General features: G+C 38.8%; 1 protein-coding gene across 1 annotated transcript in view; it reads right to left on the reverse strand.

Annotated features, from left to right (window-relative positions):
* me1 (malic enzyme 1, NADP(+)-dependent, cytosolic) overlaps window positions 1–16,424 on the reverse strand; it is a 107,785-nt gene that overhangs the window by 13,922 nt on the left and 77,439 nt on the right. The window contains exons 4-5 of the mRNA XM_068324628.1: window positions 7,272–7,347; window positions 5,197–5,358 (exon numbers count right to left, since the gene is read on the reverse strand). Coding sequence (XP_068180729.1) covers window positions 5,197–5,358; window positions 7,272–7,347 — 238 coding nt within the window. The remainder of the gene's footprint in view (window positions 1–5,196; window positions 5,359–7,271; window positions 7,348–16,424) is intronic.

Here is a 16,424-nt window from a genome sequence, read left to right on the forward strand (position 1 = left end):
TTTCGTGTGATCCCATGGTGAAGTGGGTTGATGTCAGTGTGAGCTTTAGGTGGCAATTTCGAAAAATGATGCAAGAGCATGCAAGAAGAAAGACAAAAATAGTTGTTTTAGTTGTTTTTTTTAACCTCTGCAGTTCCATTAATGTTCTTTCTGATGAGTCACTGTGCATGACGGTGTGGTTTTCCTTTACTTATTGAGATGCAAACTTTGACAAAACCCCATTTATAGATAAATAAACAAGCTGCTTTATCAGTTTCTGGGACAGTCCTGGATGAGTTTCAAGTGGTCTGACCTTGTAGTCACTGTCCTGAAATGTTGAATTGTTCATCTTTCTGACCCAGATAATCTCCTGTTGATTGGCTAAACAGTACTTTGTGCTGAATAGTCCATTTTCTCTCAGAAGTCCATTAAAACTTTACAGCCCATGCGTGCTAGAAACAGGTAGCTGTATTTTCACTCTTGGAACTGACTCCAAATCGATGACTGTTGGTTTATGTTATATCTCACTGATTTTTAGTCCAGAGCCTTTGATGAGGAAATAGTTTAACATCTTATTTTCAGAGGTAAATATGTTATGAAAGATGAAGTTACTGGTGGGACAATGCCAGAGTTCAAGAAGTCTGAGCCTTTCAAGATAAAGACACTGCTGGATACGTGAAGGCCTATCCTGTGCAGGCATACAAACAGCATATTGTCCAGGATGACATCACTGAGTTTCATTTGAGTGTGTGAGCTGAGGTTATTTCAGGTGGTCGGGGGGATACTTGATCAGTGTCGGGAGAGAAGGGGATAATACAGAAACAACTTTCCCTGAAGAGAACTTTCTATGACTTTGTGTGTTCTGTATGAGCTGAATAGAGGAGAGGGATCCAGGAGTCTATTGCTGGTTCTCACACACTGTCACAGAGCCACAGCATTCCTCTGCAGGAAAATACCAATAGTAGAAAAACAGACAGAAGATTAAAGGAGTAGTTCTCATTTTTTGGAAAATAAACATGTTATTGGCAAGGGTTCATGAAGGTTAATACCATGCTGTCTCTATTATTATATTTAAAATGTAGCTACTGCTTACACAGGAACTAGTTTGCTTAGCAAATAGGCACAAGATATACACATACCATTCCTTTTATTAATGTTTTTCTAAGATAACACAAATCATATGAAGATTAGATATATTCTGTCTGACTCATGTTAAACATGTTCTGTCATTTAGTGATATTACTCATCAGTATGACATATGATGTATGACATTCTATGTTCCTTTTGTGACAGTAGAACAGTACATTTTTTTCAAGAAAATTCTAAATATTAAAGTTTGCTGACATATGAATACAAATTGGAGTGACCAGTTCATCTAAACTGCCTGTTTTTGGATGAAGCTGGAGAACACAAAGAGAACCCACTCAGATATGAGAACATGTAAACTCTGGACAGAAAGGAACCAAACCCAGAAGCTTCTCTGTTGTGAGGTAACAGTGCTACCCATTGCACAACTGTGCTGCCATGCATTAACTTTATCTCTTCAGTACTTAAATATGGGGGAAGACAAATAAATTTAAATGTGCTGATTAGACAGTTAGAGTCATATTTTGTTACCTTTGGACAGAGATCAGCCTTCTGCTTCCAGTATTTCCAGTATTTTGCCATCTAATCACTTAATGGCTATAGATGCATATTTTCCTTAAAGACATGATTGTAGTACCAATCTTCTCATCTAACTGGTTGCAAGAAAACTATTAAGTGCTATTTCAACTTTTTAAACTATTGTTGAAAGAAAGGGGGCCAGGGGGTCTGACTGCTTCATTGTTTGGATGTCTGCCTCCTTGCCTCTCTTTCCCTCCTATATGCACTCAAGGACAAATACAATCCCATAATAACAGTTATTTTAGTAATTAGCGAAAGCTACCACTACCTCATAACCTTCTACCTCAATTTGCCCCCTTCATGCCTTCAGAGTCTGGGCTACAGAGTGAATGTGGGTAACAAGGGGGAGCAGGCTAGTCTGCTTGTAGTTGAAATCAGTCCAGAAAAACCACATATTACACACATGAAGGAACAGTCACAGAGGGCCAATTCATTCCATTACAATGTATTTAATCTGTCATCTCTTTAGAGTAATAGAAAACTGGTGAAGTTGGCTGTTGCTGAGCTACTTTTTTAAACCTGTATAGGCAGAAATACAATGTGTGTTTGCGAATGTTCCTGTACTCCTGTATTTTTACCAAAGCAACAGCTGCATGTACCTAAAACAATTGGAAAATAATCATATCCTGCCTTTTTTTCCAATATAGAAGAGAGAAGATAGAAATATACAGTTAGTCTCCAGGCCAAAGAACTGCAACAAACATAGCTTCCGGCTATGGAAGGAGTTGTAAGAATTAGCTTGTGAGCCTGGGAGCATGCACACTCCTGTAAAACCATGTAATTTTTAAATTTCTATTTATACATGGATTAAACAAATGCATAAAAATGAGAAAATTACTGAGCTTCACAGGTGATGTGAACAATAATTATGAGCTTTGGACAGATTAATCTCCAAGACTAATTGCATAGACATGGGAGTGGTGTCAACTCTCTCATCCAACCTCGGAAAAGGAATCAAAGACCTGCATATGGTACCATTTTTAAAATAACAAATGTTTGACTTGTTTATCTTCCAACAATACTACCCCATTCACAGCACACTGGTCATTCATTGAGATCTGTATCCATGCCAACACACATATGTGTTTCTTTTCTTTTCTCTCTGGCAAATTGATATATGATTAAAAGACAATGACACAGCTTAATATATTTATGAATGAGTATTATTATGCCCATAACATATAAAAACAGTGGCAGTGCATCCAAGAATGTACTCCGCAGATTGTATCACTATAAGCCAGAATCAAAACCAGAGTAGAGCATTATACTGTACTCAGTGTGGAACATTAGAAAGTACAGCAAAGCTCGTGCAGGAAGAGGCCAAAAGGAAGAGCTAAAGCAGAAACTACAGCCTATCAAGATAAAGAGCTCAAGTAGACTTGAGAGAAAACAATATCTTTACCAAGTTCACTTGCACGAAGTGGACTAACATTACAAAGAAATTTCTGCGAAGATGAAATGTGTCTCTGTTGTAATGACATAAAGGAATTTATCCCTGACCAGGAGAATTTTTACAGTTTATATATTAGGTAGGGACTGTTATGAGCCTTTGACATGGCCTGTCACAGGCTGGATTGTTGTAAATTTCACAGCACCTCCCCATTCTGTGTAAATGTTGTACAGGTAAGAATGCAGGGTTATTGGAGATGCACCTTTGGGAAGGCAGTGTAGGTTACAGCAGTGATGAATCAACTTTTTTAGAATAGGAGGGAGTTGTTGAGGTTGAAAGTAAGGTCAAGGCTGCCTAACCTTACTCTTAACTGAGCTGAGATCAACCACAATGCAACACAGGCAAGTGACCAATGTTGCTGCCATGTCATTTGTTTATTCACAAAGTGCTGAATCGACACATACTGTATATAACTCCAGAAGCTGCTGTGTTAAAGGACATGCCTCCTTTGGTTGTGCAAGACTGTCATGCTCTCCAAATGAGACATTTGGCTGCTGCTCTATAAATAAACAAAGATGGCACAAAGAAGGATTGTGGTGGGTTGTGCCGGTGCAGCACTATTGCTGTGTAAGAATAGCTACTGTAGAACCTCAAGACAAGAATGATGCAATGACCACCATGGAATCAATATATCTGTATGAATCAGTTTGTTTGTCTGTCTGATACTTGGTCTATGTCTAGTGTTAACTGTCTGTGTCCTACTTGCAATTATTATTATTCCATTTTATTTGCAATCTCACCTACAGCTGCAGAATTCATTCTTATTCCCTGGGAGACGTGATTAGACTGAACTTAACTCTATGGGACTGAGTCATGGGAAGACTTTTGGAAACTGAAGAACAGCTCCTAACATGCTGAGCTCAGATGTATCAGGCATCTGAGGTTGTCACGCCCTTGGCCGAGTACAAAAGTTGAATAAACACAGAAGTGCACACAAACTAATTTTAGTCTGTTTAAGGCTACAGACACACGTGCTGCCTTGCCCAGAGTTTGAATCATCTTCTGGAGGCACTAAAGAGAACTGGGACCATACAGTAGGTGTGCCGCTCCAGCTCTGTGGGCTGCTGTGCTCACCAGCTGGCAGGGGGAAGAGGTGCTTTCCCAAATGACATCGACATCGCTCCATTTAGCTGCTCACCTCACTGATGCTAAAGGTGATTCCTGGTTGTGAAGTGTGAGATTAGTTTCTTTTTGTTGGCTGATTTCTGAATCATGGCCTGCCTAGTTAAAGTAGACAGGGGGTATTTCCCTACTGGCAGAGTGACTAAAGTACTCATGACATGTTGAGTGAGCAGAAAGTCAAAACACTCTTGGTTGCTACCTGGGAAAATAATCATGTAATTTCCAAACACAGATATTTTGACAGTCACTCTACCAGCCAGAGCTGCTCTGAATGCCACAATTCAATGCTTCAAAGTTCAAATATTGATACCATAGCTAATTCAGCTAACAAGGCTTTGGTCCTATAACAGACAGCACCTCTTTGCTTTTATCTGTAGCCCTTTGCCGCTTGGCATCTCCCACTCCCACACATTTCCTTTTCTCTCTTGGATGATCTTTATCCTCCAATAAACAAAGAAAAAAACAGGCAGAAAAATAACTTCAGGAAAAAATCTCAACAGATGCAGCTGAAGGTTTGTTGTCTTTGCAAAGCATATCATCTGGAAATGGGGTGAATGCTCATTTATGAACTTATCTTGTTTGTTTAATATATACTTTGTGTTTGTATTACCTCTTAAATATTTGCATGTTAACATGCTGGAGCAATCTGACTGTATTGGGGTGTTGTTGATATTCTGTTGATGTTTGTGTGGGTGTGTGTGTGTGTTTTAAATATGTTTTAGATCGCGCATAACTAAAGATTTTATATAACCTAAACGTGTGACCTCTTAAAGTAGGCCTTACAGAGTCATCAGTCTGACTGTAGTCTCTCAGGCTTCTTATCCTACATTCCACAGCTAATTTTATCGACTTTTAGTGGTGAAGAATAATTTTTCAAAAAATGTGACATGCATAAAATTTCTATACTCAACTAGTTTTGATCAAATTCTACTTGCCACTATAAAAGCAAGTTACTTGTGGGTTTACACCTGAGCTCTTACCTCATTATCTGTGCCCACATCCAACATGACAGGCAGGCACTGGTGAGGTGGCATACCTCCACAGGCTGTGTAGAGGGCCAGCTTGCCTACTGGGATGCCCATACCATCACAACCCAGATCTCCCAGCCCCAGGATCCTCTCTCCATCCGTCACACAAACAGCCTGTTAATCAAAATAACAGTCAGCCATGACCCAAAATCACCAAATCAATAAATGGCACCATAATCTCATTAGGATGAGAAATAGGAAAAAATAAACATAACAGTAGCTCTGCTTCAATTTCTTGTGATCTAAGATATTACTATCCAAAACAAGTCTACACTGCCACTGAGAAACACTTCTTTTTCTTTTTCCTAAGTTAGGTCTTTGTACATCTTCCTGGATGTACAAATGGATGTTCCTCTCACTCATAAAATAAGTTTTTTGGGGTAATTTGACATAAATGAACAAACCAGTTGTGCAGCACTTAATATCAATATCAGAAGAGACTCAGCTGACATGTTCCTAATTCTAAATCTTTTTTTCCCCACCACTCGAGTGAAGCAGAAAATCCTGGCACAACTCTTTTTATAGTCTCCATGATCTGACAGAATTAAACCTGACATTTCCAGGTTGAAAATTAATCAACTAGCACTAACAACAACAACAACAATAATAATAATGGATTAGATTCATGTAGTGCTTTTCTAGACAATCGAAGTGGTTCACAGTGCTTTCATTATTCATTCCTAACGTGATTGAGGAACTGCAAAGGCTTATCAGCGGATGGCTATCTCAGGTCTCCATGGAGATATTGAAAGTAGGCCATGTTAGTTTTGTTCGTGATGAGACCACCCTGACAAAGAGAGGTGTCTTGTGAGTGCCGAGCGAAAGGCCCTGCTGTTGACAGCCATGAACAGGTGTCTGAGACTGCAGGTATATTTGAAATGCCAGGCATGCCGACTGGTTTCGTCATTTTAGTTTGACTAGATCTTGACTTGCACATAGTTGCTCTGTACATAACATTAAATTAATATTTCAGGTTTTTGGAAAATTCGCCAGTACAGCAGGTCAAGAGAGGTAAATCCAAAATTCTTCTACCTCCAAACAGATCAGTGGATTCAAAGCACTGGCTGCTGGTAGATGACCCACTTTGTATGAGTACTATGAGTAAATTGCAAAAGCAATTTATTAGAATAAAATATCAACCTAATGTAGTAATAATTAACTATATTTCACATATAAATCACATATTCATGTAGTGGTCTGCAAACTAGACAATCTGAAGCTCACTCTCTTCAACAGCACAAAACTTTATGTCATTGAGGCTTATATCACACTCTGAATGTTGTTACCATGGACTGCTTTCACTCAAGATTGTTTATTGTAAAGTTGTGAAACCACTTTAGAGAATGTCTTTAGGGAGCATAACTCCATGGAGATAATCTTTTCTCCATGGTAGCAACATGTGTTTTTTCTGGATGTTGCTTCTGTTTCAGTGTGTTGCTATTTCTCACCACATGAAAATACTTTAAAGCATTTTCTGCAACAACAGTGTCCATACCGTGTCTATAAAATACAAAAACAATCTTGTTTGCTGAATGCATCTGCCTGAACAAACAAGGTCATGCTCTAGACAATAACCAAAATTATTAATTGTATTTCCTCTCTGTGGCTTTCAGCTTCAAAGTTCACTCATATTAAGACAATAAATGGGTCATAAGCACACATAAGTTTTTGCATACAAAATAGTTACTTTAAAACATATGGCTTCTGTATTTTAAGGTCATTGCTGAAACAGGGCTGATAGCATACTTAAAGTGTTACTGATGGTTTGGTACATCTGATGTGAGCATTCATGTGGACAAGTACATTCAGTACATCTAATCTGTCTTTTTCACTCACTCAGTTGTGACCAATGGACCAATCATCGAAGTATCTTGGATATTATCCTTTTTTCAGCTTATTATGCTCTATCTATGGTGGTAAGTAATAAGAAAGTTTCAAATTAGTTCCTAAGGGTTTTGTATTGATGTAGTAATGCAATAAAACTAAAATGACTAGAGCTTCAAGCCACTTTGAGTTGCAGAACTTACCCTGATGTCCTTCTCTGGCCAGTTCTGGAGCAACGTTGAAATGTGGCCACGGTCATGAATGGTGATGAACAGCCCCCTGAAACATAGAAGGACAAACAGAAGAGTTTAAAAATGTTCAGCATTGAACTTCTTTTTTCATCATTGGCAGTGAGAGTAATTACACAAACACTGTGAATGTGCTTATGGCTCCAAAGCCTCATCACTCTCCTTTTGCTGTAACCACCATCATCTACACAAACGTTAAGAATGGAAACGGGCTCCAGATTTAGAAAAATCTATATGTTATGAAATTCAGGAAGATGAAACTGGTGGTGTCAGGCTGAATCAGCATCGGGTGAACCTGTCTGGGACCCATAAAATGTTGCTTTAAATAACATGAGTCCCTCAAGATTAAAAGAGCAGAAGAATTACACCATAGTTTTATAGAGTCAAAAGGCATCAAAGTCAACTGTTCTCTTTCTCAATTCCCAAATTCTATGTTACTACTACTACTTCTCTGGTGAAGCAAAATGTCAATCAATCAGTATTGACAATAACAATAGTGGCAAATGAACACAAAATGGATGTGAATGCTTTGAGCTTAAAAAGGTTCTTATCTCAGGTTAGATGAAAAAACAGCTTTAAGCTCCGACCCTAAGATTGCTAAAAGTTAAGCAGCTGTTTGTGCTCTGCTTTTCTTTCTTCTGACCAGGATTTGATTGAATACTGATGGCATGTGGGATTTACATGTATAGCCCAAAGCCCCAGGCTGATGTGGGAGTTTGCTTTGGACCTGTGAGGCTCCTGAAATATTAATTTATCTTAGTATAACCTCCTACCAAACCTCCCTTTTTCCTTTCCTTGCTTCCTGGCACCAGCATCCTCCCTTCTGGGACAATCCCTGGATAAAGAGATCATCTCTATGAGGGGGGTCCAGCTGCAATGATTTTCCTATGCAACACACCCATTGGGGTAAATTTTGGGGGTAACACCTCCACCATGTGCCAGTGACAGTAAAATAATACTTTTTGTAAGAATGCACTCTTGAAGTAAAAACCAATTCCAGGTTAGAACTTTTGGAAAAAAACTGTGAAAAAAATCTGAAATTAAAACAGCATGACACATTGTGAAAATTAAGAACAAACTGAAGAGAAACGAAGAGAATGGAATAAAAGTGTCACATAAAAATGCTTTGATAAGTCAGGGATGTGGTAGGGTACATCTCAGCATGGCTTTCCACTTGAAATATTCAATCTCGGTAAGGCCGTTTTGCTGTTGCTAGCATGCTCACAGTGACACTAAAACGGTATTTTGTTTGTCATGTTGCCATATTTTCATTTTGGTTAAGCTTTTCAGCACGTTTTCAGAATAGCTACTACAAAAGTTAATAATAGATTAGATTTATTTAACACTTTCTTGTCTGGACACTCAAAGTTGCTTACATTGGATCCATTATTCATTCACACCTCATTCATAATTGGTGGTGGTAAACTACGTACATAGCCACAGGTGCCCTGGGGCAGACTGTCGGAGGCGTGGCTGCCAATCTGTGCCTATGGCCCCTCCGACCACCACCGGAACAATCACACACATTCACACACCAGCGAGTGCCTCACTGGAGGCAAGGAGGGTAAAGTATTTTGCCCAAGGACACAAAGACAAATGACTTGGCGGGAGCAGGAATCGAACTGCCGATCTTGAATCATTGGACGACCCGCTATACCACTGTGCCACAGTCGCCCTGTTATTGACTCAAGTGACATTTCTTTTTCTGTTGTAACTTTTAACATGAATTTGAAGCTACACCTTCAAACAAACAGTATACTATCTCTAATGGCAAATAAATTTCCAGCATGTTGGCATTCACGCCGTAACATGTGCCATGTTTTTACATGGCACATGAAGTATTATTTTTTCCAAATTGACCATGCAACCTGCAACTGCTTAATTTTCTGAAAAGAATTCAGAGGAAAGGCAGCAAAGATTTTTCAAGTGAGGTATATCAAACGATCATATGGAATGAATTTATGGTCATGTTTCTGCATGTGGTTCTGTTGAGTGGGGGGAAACTGTATTCATGCACGTTTTGATTTCAGCTTCAAGAATGAATATACTGCATCTGTATATCAGATATTTATATTAAACAATATAAAGAATAAAATAAACACAATTGCCTGTTGAGAACCTTTAAAACGACACATTTCTCTCGTGCACAGAGCTATGTAGGTCAAACAAAGGTCGCCACGACAACCATCATTTTAAACCAATGTTCAACTTTTATAGCAATGTAATGACCCACATCTGCATACTTCAGTACGTCTAAACACATGTGCACAGCAATGTGCCGCACAAAATGGACATGGACATTTTAAAGAAATGTATACAGCTATAATGTATGCAACGTGTACAGAGGTGGATTGGAGTTGGAGATGCTTCCTAAACACATCTTCCTTACTCTATCATAGACAAACTTCACATATAACAGCTTCACAAATAGAACTTTGTTTTCAGCAAACCTTGTAATTGCAACACATACTTTAAACAGTATGGATCGCAGCACTTGCTATTACTTCTTTCCTCTTTCAATTCTCATTTTTGGCCATGCTACACTTACAGAGGACTTGTCGCCGTCATTACTTTTGACTTGAAAAAGCACAATGAAGCCGAGCTACAGGATCTCAGCAGTCAGACTGTTACAAATCCATCATCACTGCCTGTGAAGATAATGATAATCTATTGAAACGAAGGAAAAAAGCAGAATGTATCATTGAAGGCATGCCGATGCTGTCATGAGGATGTTCATCACATGAAAAGCTTTTCGACCACAATCATTCGTGTGTGTGTGTGTGTGTGTGTGTGTGTGTGTGTGTGTGTGTGTGTTTGTTTGCAATGATAACACACTTAATAAAACTGACAGAGTGTGCAAGAATATGTATTTCTTGTATATACTCTGACATCATTGTTGTGGAAAGCCATTTTGGTGTGTCTGCATTCCTTCCAGATGTTACGATGGTTTAAGGTTAACACTTGCATTGAAGCTGAAAGGAAAAAAGTGCTTTCTCCTACTTTTACATCTGTTGACCAAACACTGCGTATCCAAAATCGTTGCTGTTAGTTATTTGCCATTCAAATCCTTTGAGACTTTTGATTAGTTATTGTTTTATTTATTCGGATTTCACTTTGGAATTCTTCTTATAATTGTAATATGATAAGGCCTATTACTCAATGGATTTGTATTTTTTATACCACTATATTCTATTGTGCAATTATACATTTATTAATGAAATGATTATTTTCCATTCAGGCTAACAATATACTTTAACTGCCATTTTGGACATTACTTTTGGTGAATTATCAATTCTGACTCTTAACTGTTCCGTATAAGTTATGGTGGAATGGAAGTCATTGTTTTGTCATGTCTGAGGTGGCAGTGGAGATAGAAACAGCACCAAATCTATGTCTGTATATGAGGACTAAAGTAAAGTAACAGCAAGGGATGGGGTCGAGCATTTTGATAATGTATTAACTGGGTGACTCTCAACTACTTGTTTTAAAAAGCGGTGAGCAGCAGTTAGTATTTTTACTGAAAAAAGGCATTAAATCAACCTAAAATGTCCTCAAACAGAAAACAGTATGGGGTATGGAAGCCCCTTACACTCCAAGCAAAGGATGAGCTCAGCAGCCACGTAATAATGATTGTTTCTGTCATGTTGAATTATTGTCCGAGACACTCAAAAAAGGTCACACTGAAACGGTATCCTGGAGTCGACCCCCAGATTTATTATAGTCTTTGAGATGGGCTGCAAATATGTGGATAGTTTTACTGTCTGAATTTTTGATATTTCAATCACAATTCGCATATTTATAAATCAGTTGTGGTAATTAAATTCATTCAACACTCAAGTAATTAATAAGTAAATGACTGAGGCACAAGGACCTCTGTTGATCATCACATACTGCTTCTCATGCTGATGTGTGTGTTCATCGGACTGCTGCTGCTGAAACAACCACAATGAATAGCAGTGACTTTATTTTCTAGATGAGAGGAGAGCCACAAAGAATTGAGCTGCCATGTCTGGTTTATCCTGTAGAAGAGTGTGGCGCGAACAAAGAGGGTAAAGAAAACAGCCCGATGGCATGAAACAGCTCCACCGCTGACCTGCAGCCCAACACAAAACACACCATAGGGAGTGTGAAATGCTGGCAGGAGTTAAAGCTGATTTCCACACCACAACCTCAAAACACTGTTCTCCGATCACTGACCCGTGTCCACACAAAAACAGCAGCAGTCGCTGGTCTTCACCCCCACTGCAAAACCGTAATCCTCAATGTGCTGGACTGCCCAGGTTAACAATCCACATAAGGTTCAACTGACACTGGACACAAATCACTGAGAAAAGACCGTGACAAGGGGTACAAAGGTCACAGTCAAACACCCTGAGAGTGCTCAAATTATTAAGCTCAAGATCTGCCAGTCATTTTCTTAATGTGTTTGAAAGACCTTGATGGGAGATAACATTTTCTTGTGAAAGTCTGCCCAGATCAAAGAAGTAAATGTCATTCGAGTAAAAAAATTCAAATTGTACCTTTTATAATCTGTAACTTACAAGGATCTTGTAAAAGCCTCTTAAATGTCACTTTGACACAAAGCAAGCATAAAACCTCAGACCTCAAAAAGATTAGGATGTTGTCTAAATACAGCTTTTACGCCGTTTTTGGAACCAGTCTCAATTGTTCTAAGGGAGCCGCAATGATCCAAAAAGAGACCTACATAAATCTTTGAAAATGGGGAACGACTGAAAACCTTATCCTTGGAATCATCTTGCATCTCCTTTCTCAGGGGACCACTTATGGGATCTTGACTCCCACTACTTCAATCTGGAATGTACCTTCTACAATAAACACAGGTGGCAGCTATTCCTATAAGACTAAGAACATATAAATCGGAAAAACGGGGACGGAAAATTGGATCATTTGGGACTGCAGACACTGATATCTAGCTGCAGAGAACATTTTTACATGCTTACCTTTCCAAATAAGACAATTGTTTAAACACCAGTTCTCTCATTTGTGGACCTCTCGTATAAGTAAAGATGCATATGCAGATATTTGATTTTTCTGCCTATACTGCCTTAATCATTAAAAACAAATAACATACTATTCTGACGTTTACATTTAGCAAATATTTTATATTCTATTTATATGAGTAAGCTAAGTATTTTTCTTTGTACACTGTAGATTATTATTATTTAAAAACCATGAAATCACAGCTGTTAAGGATATACTAATCTGGTTTAATTTTCAAGTAGCATCCCTGATGAGCTGATCTTTCTATACAACACTGACATAGTAGACATAGCACTAATATAACATATAGTTTCTCCACATCTGCTCGTGCTCCAGCCGTCAGCCAGCTGGAGTTCTCACTGACCCAGGACAACTGTTACTGTTAGACTGATTACTTTCTCATTTTCCCAAAGCTGTCTGATGCAGTGGTACGGTTATGCAACAAGGGAAGTTATATATAAGTCATGTGAAGCTGTGTGTGGGGGCGGTCATGACATTAACTGTAAACCTACAGGAATTCGCATGGAGAGAGAGGGAAACACAATTAGCTCTTCGAGTGACGTAATCCCCAGTCACTCTCACAGTATGCAGCAGTATTATATACACACTCAATTAGCAATGGTGGGAACGTTTTGTGCATGCACCCACAAAAGAAATCATAAGGCAAACACAAACTGCGAATTTCATGAGCTGTAAAGTTTCCGCACAGCATGAAACATAAACAGAGGGGTATCCAACATACAGTTTACTTTTGAAGGAGAGTGGAACGCAGCTATTCAGTGGGGGAACCCACATGGTTATCAACAGCCTTTCAAAATAAGTTCAGACAGAAGCATCACTCCAAAATTAACACAGTGGAGCGTTCTGCCAGAACAGCTGCTGGGATATTTGACAAATCATTTTATCAATGCTGGGAAGCTCTACAGGCCTCAAATGCAGCAAAAACGTGAAGACACCAACAGCGTGAGATTTAGTTGCACAATTTCAGTAGAAAGGTCAGAGTTCAGATAGTCACACGCAAGGACTACTGGTTACCCATGTAGTTATCACATTGTTATGACAGACACCATATTTCATGAAAACAGCCATTTTGTTTTAATCATAATCCAAACACTTCTCATTCAACTAATATACTGTGCTAGTGTGGGTGGTCTAAATCATTAATTTAAGGAAACACTAAGACATGCATAAACCTTTTCTGACAGGAAGTCGTCAACTCCTCCATACATTTGTTAAAACACAGTAGCAGACAAAATTTGTTAGTATAATGAAATCACACAAAACAATGGAAATTATTTTTGTTCCAACCACAACCTCCAAACGGTCTCTACAATAGTCAAGGGTAGGACTTTAGGTCACATCAGGTGAAGTGACGGAAAAACCTCTTCCAGCCTCACATGCTGCACCAGGCATATGTACCAAATACCACAATCCTCAGTGCTTTCCCAGTAGTCACAGGAGACAAACAGAAAGACAAAGGGATCTGATGCTTCAACTTGTTACCCAAATAACAGTGGAGTCTTTGTTACTTTTTGTCATGATTGCATGTGAAGATAACCACTTTATTGGGGTGGCTCCATGTTTTTATTTGTATTGAATGTCAAGATTCAGTTTGTGAAAACACTGGAAAGATACTGGCTTTGGCCTAACACACAACTGTCTGTCATCATATCAGGTAAGTCCCCTCTGAAGACCAGATCAGCATCAAATGAGACAGCCAATCCCAGCAACACACGAGGAGAGACATGCACTAATAGGAGACAAAGTAACGTCTAGGACTGGATGTGGTACCTGACCACAAGCTGAAGGCAGCACAATATTTAAGCAATGAGAGAACAGCTCTCAACCTTGGAGAGTGTTATTTAACAAGGCAATGCTTTTCCATGGAAAGAAAAGAATTTAATTACAGTTTGTGCATAAATTGTAAGTTACTGAAAATTTGCACAAAACCGGATGCCATGCCAGTTTAATTTTTAGGTTGAGCACTTGGTTTTTTCATGCCGATCATTTCTAACTTAATTAAGCGATTGATGTCAAATGAGTGAATCTAATGGTATCAAAAATAACACATGCATGCTTCAGTGCATAAAGGAAAAAAAAAAACAACCGAAGGAGAGAGGAAGAAAATATCTGTAAGAGTAGAGCAGGGATACTGGTAGGGCCGTGTTCACACTGCAGCCAGAGCTCTTGAAAGCTAAGCCCATTGTAAAAATAACTAGTTGAAATGAAAAACATGATTGTCAAAGAAGTTAAATGTTTAGCAGGCCTCTGAGAAAAGGACAAAGGGCTCTGTGAGAACAGAAAATAAATTAAATGGCATGGAATTGACAAAGGGAGCAGGACAATGGGGATATATTGTAATGTTTCCCCAACAAATGTAACTATAATCTACATTTCCATCCTTATGTGTAAGCCTTTAGGCACTTCAGTTTTCCTTCAAAAAATCTTTTCAGGAGGTCTGGAGGTGTCTTTTTTTTATCTATTTCTTCAAGGATTTCATTTCAGCATCAAGATCTGTGCCTGGCAATTTTTGTTCAACACACAGCTCTCATCACTTAGAAATGAAATGTGACAGGCAAGAATTCTGTTCCCGGTCTCTTCTTTTTCCATTCCCTTCACTCCCTTCTCTCTCCATACTCTCTGAAGACAATGCACTCTTCTTCTTCGGCCTCCCACCCTCCGTGGCACGCTCAGACTTTGACAGGATTCCATTACATTACAAGTATTCAACACATTGGCTGAATCACTCTCTCTCTTTTTACACAAGGAACCAGTTCCAGTCCCTGGCCTTGGAAAACCATAACCCACCCCCAAATCATTCCATTGCAGCCCACTGAAATCAGCCCAGGCCTAAATACAACAAGCAATCTTTCCTTCTGTAACTTTTCCAGACATAAAGAGGGGAAACTCTTGAGAATGTGAGTCCAAAATGAATAAAATTTAGCCAATTTTATAGGCCTTTCATCACTTTGGGATACATGCCGAGGCAAAACATTGAAAGGCAGGAATCACTGACACACACCGACCAGCAGGTGAAGATACCAGACAGTGTGAATTTCTTGAGTTTGAAGGCTGTCTTCTCCTCTAGCTGTCCAGGTGAAGGACAACCAGGCAAGTATTCAGACAAGTAGATGTACAGCTTTTTTTTTAGTCAGCTTTACATAATTACAGGAAGAGTCTAGCAAATGGCAGGAAAAGGCAAATAACAGAAGAAAGGCCCTGCTGAAGATATCAGGGGCATAGACTTGATCAACCCAGGTACCTGTTAGAGATGTTTTAGCCCCCTGAAACTAGATATTCCATCAATGTTCCTTTTTGCCATCAAACACATTTTGACATCTGGGGAAGGAGCGAGGTTTTGTGGCACATTCAAAATTGTCTGATTTATCTTAGCTAGCTTCAGCCTGAGCAGCAATTTCAGGTGTGTTTGCATCATAGATAGGATGAGATAAAACACTGCATTACATTGAACTTCACACAGGTGACACCTTAATGAAGGCTCAGATAATATTCTGGAGCAGAGAGTTCGGTATGATTGAAAATGATTTATGGTACGGCGTATTCTCTTGACATTTATATGTCTGAGGTACTGAAGGGTGAGCTGTTAGTGTCTAATGTGAAATGAATGGAGCATTGCTTTAAATATTTCTAATTAAAGGCTCATAGCTTTATTATTTACACTATTATTAAAGAAGCTAAAACCATCATACATTAATTTACAATAGACTAATCTGCATAACAATTTTTGCACATGGTCCGTTTTACCATCTTGGTTTTCCAATCTGCAGGAATGTATGGCAAGTCTTCATATTTGTACTGATAATTTGTGATTTCTAGAGTGCTTACATAATCCATTAACCCAGTCTTGTTTAGGGGATCCTGAAAAAGATAACTGTGACATTGTATGCCGGTTTACTAAATATTTAATAACTGCGGTTAGTGTTTGGTTAGGTTCAGAAAGAATTCATGTTTTAGGTTACACTGACGACGTCAGAAAGGGTAGGAACATTGTGGTTTGCACTAATATAGCTACTTCCAAAGATTCGGGTTTTTTGTTTTCATGGTTTCAACAATAACCATACAGTTAATATTATGGAATGATCATAA

This window comes from Antennarius striatus, chromosome 9, assembly GCF_040054535.1.
Source record: "Antennarius striatus isolate MH-2024 chromosome 9, ASM4005453v1, whole genome shotgun sequence".
In the NCBI taxonomy this organism is placed as follows: Eukaryota; Metazoa; Chordata; class Actinopteri; order Lophiiformes; family Antennariidae; genus Antennarius; species Antennarius striatus.